We start from the raw sequence: 10,257 nt of genomic DNA, 5'->3' as shown, positions 1-10,257 counted from the left end.
GCAGCTGCAAATATATGGACATGTGCAGTAAATCTACATACGCCATTTTAGTCTTGGTCATTTCAATGAGCAGCGTCAGTTGCCAGACATACTGGGATGCGTTTAATTTAACAGATGACCTATTTCGAGACTACAACAAAGACCTTTCACCTAATCTTAACCGGACCACCAAGATGTGTGTAAACATAACCGTATACCTATATTCCATCCAGGAGTTTGACGAAATAATGGAGAAACTCTCTGTCGTAGGAATAGTAGGGCTGACGTGGTATGACGAACTTTTGAGATGGAATTCGTCCAAATACAACGGAATAAACGAAATGGCATTTCTAGCAGAAAAGGTCTGGTACCCCAAGCTGGTCATAGCAAACCCTTATGACTCTTTTACTATAATCGGGGGCGATTGGGGTAAGGTCGGATATTTAGACACTGGACTTGCCTCTTATATGTCCGGCAATGTGTTAAGGACTACGTGCTCTTTTAACTCCGAGTATTTCCCTTTTGACGAGCAACAATGCAAAATTGTTATAATTCCTCTTATTCCGATGTATGAAAACTTCTATTTAAATTGTCCGTCATCTGAACTCAGCTTTCTTATGTACTCACCAAATGGGGAGTGGGATATAATAGATTCGCAGGCAAAGTGCTCGAAGTATTCCCCCTCAGAGTTTACACTGACGTTGAGGAGAAAGCCGATATACTTCGTAGTCATCCTCCTTATACCCACGGCGTTTCTTGGATTATTGAATCCTTTCGTTTTTCTTATTCCACCTCATTCAGGCGAACGTGTATCTTACTCCATAACGATTTTGCTTGCAGTTGTCGTATTTCTTACTATTGTTGGAAATACACTTCCAAAATCTTCTCAAAATATGGCTAGAATATGTTTTTATATTCTGTACGTCCTGATAGCAAGTGCCATTATATGCGTCTGTGACATTTTAATGCTTCGCATCTATAACTGTGGCGAGAATATCCCGGTTCCTCTTAGTATTTCAAAGATCACACGATTTATTTGTTGGATATCGGAAAGGTCAACGGTAACATGTTGCAGATGCCCTTCAAGTAAAGTCTCCTTTGGAATGGATACAGTTGATGAACTGAACGCAGCTCCAATGCAGACACCAATTACAACCGAGAAATCTGATTCCCACGGTAATCAAAGATTTAAGCAAGTAAACAACAATAAATCGGAAATAGATGGGACCAGTATGATAACTTGGAATGAAGTTGGTCGATCATTTGACAAAGTTTGTTCTATATTTTTCTTTTTCTCTTTTACCTTTATTACTATAGGCTGCTATGTATCTTTGCTACTGTGAATATAGTGAGCTTGTTATTATAAGAAAAATATGTATTAATATACACACTGTTGTACATTTCTCAAACATACAATTACATAATTAATAAAAAAGGTCTATTCAAAAAGCACATTGCCAATAGTTTTCCTTAATTAATAATCATCTCTCAGTTTTCAGACTAGTTGAGTGTTTTTCTTTGACAAGAAGATTTTGTTACTTTCATATCGTGCAGATTGGCACATGGAGGTTGATAAATTCTCTCCTTTGTGTGTTATTGACTTCACGCACATATACTTCGCTCATTGTGTGAGACTGTCTAAAGCAAGATATAATAGTATTTTTATTTGCGTCGTGTGAAAATACAAATCAGCATGAAGGATTTCCCAAAGATTTTGAGTCAAATGTTAATCGTTTCTTCTCGAGTTGGAAGTGACATTTGTTTCTATGTTCCAAAAAACGGCACAAAAGAATGTTAGAAGTTACGCATCATCTGCTTAATTACAACTTTGAATATCGGATAGTGTCATTTATAATGTATGATAAATTAATTACTCTGATGTAGTTCGCGTGGTTTATATCACTGCAAATGACCACGTATGTAGACCATTCTGTACAGTTTTCCAAGAACACTGTTGCATGTAAAGTAACCAGCGTTCAAGCTCCGTTATGCAAGGTACTACAATACGTTGCAACTAAATCCACCCCTAGCTGTAGCCATAGCAACTGATGCTGTTCATTATTCAGTTCAACAAAGAACTAAAGAACTTAATGAAATTAACGCACCGGCCTACTGTGATCACCATCTCTTCGTTTACCGTTATATATATATATATATATATATATATATATATATATATATATATATATATATATATATATATATATATATATATATATATATACACACACACACAGAATCAACGTCACCACTTACAATTACTCATATGTTACTTGCAATTAAAATCGTCTGAGATCTTCTTGATACATGTAATAGGTTACATAAATCTCATCATTTGACAATATGGTATCTGTAATGGAAAAAAGCTTTACTGGCAAGATATTAGATCTATATATTGAAATGCGCAGATGTCACTCAATATCAAAACTCATCCTAAATATTGAACGAAGATGGACGAGTGGTATTGGCCGTACAACCGGAGAAAGCAGTCTGTTCTTTAGTATATAATTGTTTGTTTGGTTGGTGCGGTCTTCTTTTAATGGAATTTCTTAAGTAATAATATAATGTAAATACAAAACATTTATTAAATGTATTGTCTGTCTTTATTGTCCAGGATGTTTTGTCACTAATGGAATCCACCTTTGACAGACCTGCAATGCAGAGGTGTCCTGAATAAATATTATTTTGCTGATTATCTCGAAGAAACGTTTGATAGCTGGGTGCAGCTATACTATTTTAAAATCGCAATAGATAGCAAATTTGAATTGATGGTGATAGTGTCTAAATTTTACAATTGATCCTTCTTATCTTCAAGGTGTATATCTTGCAGTTAAATCACGGATGTTCTTAAAATGGTTCTGGTGTATTGTAACGATTAAATTTTTTAACAGCTATTTTCTGTCTTTGTGTTTGTTTATTTGTGATGATAAGAAGCTCGAAGTATATTTTTTTCCAACCTCTTCATGAGCATCGCCTTATTTAAGTATGATTTACATATCAACATCTCTCCCCCCCCCCCTCTCTCTCTCTCTCTCTCTCTCTCTCTCACCTGTTTCATGTTAGATTTTATAAACAATTCTTTATATATCACATTCATTTTCATGGATTACAAACACTTCTGCGCGGAACTGACAGGAAATCGAATTTTACAACTGAAATGAAATGCTGTACTATTGACCACTGCTGGCTTGTTGTTGCAACGCTAGCTCTCTCGTTTCCATCGTGGAATCAAACACGTCATACATACAGAACTTTGCACTCCTGACGTCAGTAGATTACAGCAATATACATGTATCTTAAATATCCGTTGACTTCAAAAAAGCGGCACAACAGGTCCATTACAAGATTTTCCTATAATTACATTAATTGTCATTTTTAAAAACATTTTTAGATTTGACTCTTTCAATTGTGCTTACATAAAGCCAGAACTCAGGAAAACCACTCATCCTCACGTCCTGTCTGAGTTGAGAAAACCTCAAGTGTCTACTCGTCCTTTGGACGAGTAGATACCAAAGTGCATCCTAAGAATGAATCTGTGTGTATTTTCTACCATATACAAGCACGGAAGTTCAAAATCGTTTCACATCTAGAGTGCGAAAATTGCCTATTACTTTAACCTATTTACTTTCCTGTTGTCAATTTTAAACATGTCGCAAAGGAAGCGGACTTTGTCCGGTTTTCATTCAGGTACCAAATGTGATTTTCATACTAAAAGGCATCAAAGTAATCAAACTAACTAAAATATATTTTGGGTTGAAGAGTTTTTATTTAAAACTCTTCCAATAACGTGATCCCTAATATATTGACAAGATTTGTATGTTGACTCAGGAAATTGTAGTACATAATATAGCTCTTGATTTCTTAATGACATTCACATTTACAGTAATTCAAAGAGGATGTTTTCTTGTCCTATGTTAAATACCAGATATATTTCATCATGTGGTCAAAAAAGTGATATTTTAAATGAGTGGTGAAGCCACGATTTAAAATATATAGCTTTTGGTACCACAAGATGAAATATATCAGATATTGGCGTGGGAAAAAATAATGTTCTTGTTATTTTATATACCGAACGTGCTCCAGAATAGAAGATTCGTCAATTAATTGCACTCTTCGGCACAACTATTTTTACCGCTCCAGTGGCCTAGTGGTTAGAGCGTCCGCCTCGGAAGCGGAAGGTCGTGGGTTCGATTCCCGGTCGAGTCATACCAAAAACTTATAAAAATGGTACTAACAGCTGCCTCGCTTGGCGCTCAGCATTAAGAGGTTAGTGTTAGGACTGGTCGGCCAGGTGTCAGGATAAAGTGACTGGGTGGGACATCATTCTACATGTCTGCGGCATGATGCCCAGTGCTAGACGTCACTATAAACTGTCACACTGCAAACATCGTAGCAATATGACTGCAAAATTGTTAAAGCTACGTTAAAAATCCGAATCACACACACACACACACAACTATTTTTACTATTTTTACACAATGCGGGCCATTCTAATATATTTATAAACCTCATGCTGTCGAGACATCAGCCGATTGGTTGAAACTGCATTGAGATCATGAAGTAGAAACCTCTCAATTCGTTGGATGGCCAACAATCCTTTCTTTGCATGTGACCTTGAGTAGTTCTCTAGAAATGGGGGTTTGGCTAAAATGAAATAATAGTGGTAATTGCGTTCCCTCCACCAAATAGTGGTAATGGTGGTAATTGAGTCCCCTCCACCAAATTTATCCGACTCACATAAAGTCAACTCAAGCACGTCTGTGTAAATATCATGATTTATCCGCACTTCGTGTTACAGAAACAGTTTTAATGGAACGATATTTCTTGATGCAGATATAAATTTTAAAAAATGATATGTTTTGGTGAAATAGCTTCTTTAAAAAAAGAAAACTTTATGTGCAAATTCTGCATAATCAGGGTGTAGAATCAATGTACTCCTCGATTCACTATTATCCAATAAATGTTGGGCTGTGTCAGAATCTCGGAGAAAGCACAATTCAGATCCTTCTCTGTGAAAATAATTAAAAGGAAAACTGCTTTCTCAACAGTCACACCAATAACTATATACAATATTTGTATACTGTCACAAGTGACACGTGATTCATTTAGTAGATAACTGCGTTTATTTTGAAAATAAATGTATCTGATTTTGGGAGCTGCAATGGTTCGGTACTTAGCGTTCCAGACTCACCATCGACAGGCCGCAGAACATCCTGGGTCGGTTACATTAACGATACAATTAAGAACCAATGATTTTTTTTTGTAAAGGGGTCGTCCATTAATTATGTCAACAAAATGGGGGGAGGGGGTTTGAAGAAGTTTGACAATTGTTGACTTGGGGGAGGGGGAGTTCAAGATAAATTGACGTCAACAATGTTATTTTTTACAATATATTTAATAAATCAAAAAATAGGAAATTAGTCGGTGCGTTGGTATGGCACACACTCGCTCGCCCGTCAACAGCCCACCAGTTTAATCCTAAACCGGTTGAGCTCTTGCCAAGGAAGTCATAGTCTTGCATCATCATATTTTGTTTTTATTCAGTGTAGACTGTAGACAGATTTTTAAGGGAAGCTGTTACTAAATTCAAAGACTGCACTGAGCCATAGACATCTAAATAGTATAGCTATCCATGGACTTCTATTAAATAGCATCTTTGTTATAATATGAAGATGATAAAGCTAGAATATAAACTCTCGATTTTTTCATGAATTCAAAGTGTTATAGTCAATTTGAAATCTGTTAAAGAAGTATAAAAAAATGTATTAAAATTTATTTGTAGACTTTCTAATTTCCATAATTCTATTTTTAGCATAAAAGCCAGCCGTATAAAATATTGTTAGTTTGGGGTGGGTGGGTAAAATTTTATTAGGGGGGTCACTGAAAGTTTGACAGTTGTTGACGGGGGGGGGGGGGGGAGAGGGGTAAAACATTGCCTAAAAATTGTTGACATATTTAATGGACGTCCCCAAAGCCTGCTTGTCAGATTTAAATAAGGTATTCAGATTAATTCCTTGTACAACTGATAGTTTTTACAATGAACTAACGCTACCCCTAACCCATCGTTTTACGTTCGTTTTAGACTGTCAAGAGTTTATCTGAATAAGTTCCTGTGACAAGACGGCTCAAGCAAACAATCAGTATGGGTGTTATGCGTGATACTGTAACATGCTTCTCATCATCCCGTAACCATCTCAATTTGGAGGCAGACCTCTGTAGCAGACCTACACAAATACGTAAGCCAATTCTGGTGTTTATTTGCAGCTCAAATTACAGGCAGTCACCAAACACGATAAACCCATTTTCAAGCCTAATTCAAAGTAAATGTAGACCAAACTTCTTATTTAGATTTTGTGTGAATTTATAAACACAAGACTCGTGCTTATTAAGCTCATTCTCTCTTTACTCAAGTATCCAGTGAAACCTATATATCTGGGTCGGATTTTCTTTCAGAATGATCGAATGTCCTTGAGTGGAATATGTGCCAGCTTTGTCTGAGAAAACGAATTGATTTTAATACCGCATTAGATACAACCGCTTCATAATACATAATAGCGTTACGTAACTGCAACATCAACAGGGTTTTATCTACAACTGTCCTCAATTCTTTACTGCAATTACATTATTTGAGTATGTTAACTGATTGATTGATTGATTGATTGATTGATTGATTGTCCCGCAATTGGACTTTAGATTTACATAAGTTTCGGAATAGTGCATCGCTCAGAAGATCATACCAGTTAGCTGGAAATGAGCGTTTTATGGCAGGAATCTCTGCTGATCGTCCGTCAATGGTTATATTTGATGACAAAAATAATGTATTTGCTGTATAATTGATGTATGAATTTTAACTCTTTATCCCTCTCAAAAACGTGTAAAATAAATGTTGAAAATATGAGAGAATGTTTGTGTTTATGATACTATGTATCCATGGTGACTTGGTCAAGCTGAATAAATCAATAATGCATGCAACAACATTTCTATTGTATTTTATACGGTACTTTAAAAAAATCAATATCAACACAATGAATACTAGTATACTAAATAAACACCCCACCCCACCCCACCCCACTCCTACAAATTATATAATTTAACGGAATTAAAGTCCCTAGTTATAGCTACAGCACTGAAACAGGCTTCACACTGATCTATAAAGTACATGTGTAAATAGAGACAGTGTATGGGATAATAATTTTCGGATACATTCTTGCAAACAGCTTATCCATTTGTATTGTTTTGATGTTAATAAAGAGATATGTGTACAATCTACTCCCACAGTTCACTTTCCAGGTCACTTAAATTATAATTTTGCAATTCTATGTACCTGGTAAGGGTGCTTTGTATCGCTCAAAAATATTGCGCAGACAACAAAAAAAAAAGCGTTAATCAGTTTTCTGATCCCCTTGTTGCATTATATATAAAACTTAAATCAAAAAGACAATGTGAGCAGGAATGTTAACTACAGTTACGGTATATAAGGCCGGTGAGTTTTGGCGGTCATCAAAACCTATTTAATTTTTGGAAGGCAAAGAAAGCTAAACTAAACCTGCTTGACACCACTGTGCGTGTAAACATATTGGTGTTGGATGAATTTTTATTTTTGCCTGATCTGATCTGATAATGTCGGATCTGATGATGCCGGATCTGATATGTTGTGTGTGTGATTTGGATTTTTAACGTAGCTTTAACAATTTTGCAGTCATATCGCTGCGATGTCTGCAGTGTGGCAGTTTAAAGTGATGTCTATCACTGGGGCATCATGCCGCAGACATGTAGCATGATGTCCCACCCAGTCACATTATCCTGACACGAGACCGACCAATCCTAACACTATTCTCTTAATGCTGAGTGCCAAGCGAGGCAGCTGTAAGTACCATTTTTTTAAAGTCTTTGGTATGTCTCAGCCGGGATCGAACCCACGACCTCGCGCATCCGAGGCGGACGCTCTAACCACTAGGCCACCGGAGCAGTGATCTGATATGATAATGTCTGATTTGATCTGATCATGTCTGATTTGATAATGTTTGATCTGATAATGCCGGATCTGATATGGTCATGTCTGATCTGATATAGTATTTGAACCGATCTGATAATACCTGATTAAATCTGATGATGCCTGACCTGATCTAATAATGTCTGATTTGATCTGATAATATCTTATCTGATAATGTCTAATATGATAATGTCTGATCTGGTAATACCTGATCTAATAATGTCTGATTTGATCTGATAATATCTTATCTGATAATGTCTAATATGATAATGTCTGATCTGGTAGTACCTGATCTAATAATGCCTGATCTGATCTGACAATGTATGATCTGATGGTGCCTAATCTGATCTGAGAGTGCCTGATAAGATCTGATGATGACTGATTTGATAATGCCCTATTAGATTTGATACTGCATGATTTGACAATGCTTGACCTGTAAATAAATCACCAAATGATTGTTGGACGCAGGTGTGTATGTGTAAAGGCACATTGTATGCATACATTAATTTATGATTTGACTGCACATGTTGTCCCAGGTCATGCGATTAAAATGATGAGATACACATATATCCTGTAATGAAATTATATGCACACAACCTCCAAATTCGGATTTTCGTAAGTCAGTGTCACTATAACAGGATCTGTGATGACGACCGTTCTCTCTGTTTTAAACACTCGTTGTGATATTAAAGGTTCGGATATAGTTGACTGAATAAAACAACTGTTGCATATAAAGGGCCCCTTTTTAATAGCTTCACACATGAGAAACCTCACTACAAATTACATTCAGGTTGGGTAATTACGCAATTTTGGTATAATTCTATAAATAGATTTAAAAGTATTTTCAGTAATAGCGTTATGTACTTCTTTCGTATACTATGATTTATTTGCTTGTACTGGAGATGCACATTATTGTTTTATCTTGAATTTCACATCACTATTAAGATACATACATGGAATATTGATAACAACACCAGGGACCGTTATATTCACCAGCTTCCGTTTTGAAAGTTTAGCTAAGTTATTGGCATTTGATATTTGGATCTAAAGGGACCTTTGTTTTTGTAAAAAAAAATTATATAAATGTTTGGAAACCTATAGTTTGGTAACACATATCTTATTACAAGTTTTCCACCAGTCAGTCGAGGTCATGGTTTCGGGCGTTTGTATCGTCAGTTATGGAGAAAAAATACAATCCAAAATCAAGAATGACCGACCGATCCGGTGGCTTAGTGGTTAGAGCGTCCGCCTCGGATGCGGCACAGGGGCTCGTATCGTTACTTGAAACTGACCTGTCATTATTATATAGTACATCTATGACAGGTCAATTGTGAGCAACGATACGAGCCCCTGTGGGATGCCGGAGGTCGTGGGTTCGGCCGAGTCATGCCAAAGACTTATAAAATTGGTACTAACACTAACTGCCTCACTTGGCGCTCATCATTAAGAGGTTAGTGTTAGGACTGGTCGGCATGATGCCCCAGTGCTAGACATCGTAGCAATATGAATGAAAAATTGTTAAAGCTACGGTAAAGAAATCTAAATCACACACACACACACACACACACACACCAAAATCAAGAAACAAGCACTAAGTTTATAATCGGGGACCTTCATACAAATTATGTATTTACATTGTTCTGGGCTGAATATGTTCGTGGAAGCAACGTTTTACCTTTTTTGTTTTACAATCTAGAACGTGGTCGGTTTGAGGTGTGTCCTCCGCACACTGGTTTGTAATCTCATGAATGTTCGCTATACCAAATACAATCGCATGTACATACACACACGCCCGCGCACGATAAAAGAGACAGATATTAAACGTTAGAGAGTCAGGTTGACTTTAAGAAGATTTTTTTTTTTTTGGTGCTTCTTATTCCATTAAGTAATTGATCCTTTGGTAATTTTCCACGAGCCATTTGATACAAAATTTCCTTTAGATTATTAGACACTGCTTCGTCAGTTGCTCCTAGTTTAGAGCCTCTGTCTAAAATTTTTACAGTTAGTCCAAATCGAGTGCGCCCTGAAAACACGTGTCCTTCATGTAAACACGGAGGTCCATGACATACACGGAAAATATTGGTAAGTTTTAAATTATATATCTTTCTTGTCACTCAGTTTCGGTCACATTACATTTATGTTGAATGTTGACTTCAGCACAATTTCGAATGTTGGGCCAAAATTCAACATTATGATTTTTAACATAATCTGTTTATATGTTTTATTTCATCAAAGTTCCGTTCTAGCTATTGTGTTACGGTCTACTGGGCGTTTCTTAACTGGAT

General features: G+C 36.4%; 2 protein-coding genes across 2 annotated transcripts in view; both read left to right on the top strand.

The window, feature by feature from the left end:
• The first annotated feature begins 227 nt into the window (after positions 1-227).
• Positions 228-2,656, top strand: LOC149785531 (acetylcholine receptor subunit beta-type unc-29-like). The gene is made up of 2 exons (XM_089979902.1): positions 228-929; positions 2,594-2,656. The coding sequence occupies exons 1-2, from the start codon at positions 228-230 to the stop codon at positions 2,654-2,656; spliced, it is 765 nt and encodes a 254-aa protein (XP_089836028.1).
• Positions 2,657-9,931: 7,275 nt separating this feature from the next.
• LOC149785530 (uncharacterized) overlaps positions 9,932-10,257 on the top strand; it is a 34,553-nt gene continuing 34,227 nt past the window's right edge. The window contains exon 1 of the mRNA XM_089979334.1: positions 9,932-10,054. The gene's annotated coding sequence lies outside the window, so the exon portion shown is untranslated. The remainder of the gene's footprint in view (positions 10,055-10,257) is intronic.

This window comes from Sinohyriopsis cumingii, chromosome 13, assembly GCF_028554795.1.
Source record: "Sinohyriopsis cumingii isolate HCF-2022 chromosome 13, ASM2855479v2, whole genome shotgun sequence".
In the NCBI taxonomy this organism is placed as follows: domain Eukaryota; kingdom Metazoa; phylum Mollusca; class Bivalvia; order Unionida; family Unionidae; genus Sinohyriopsis; species Sinohyriopsis cumingii.
This window is presented reverse-complemented; position numbering and strand designations above follow the sequence as displayed.

Bases quoted from the DNA above. Each gene is read 5' to 3' on its own strand.
- LOC149785531 (XM_089979902.1), top strand. From the start codon at position 228: ATGGAGAAACTCTCTGTCGTAGGAATAGTAGGGCTGACGTGGTATGAC. The intron at 930-2,593 runs GTCTGTGACATT...TTTATTGTCCAG, and splicing joins TAGCAAGTGCCATTATATGC to GATGTTTTGTCACTAATGGA.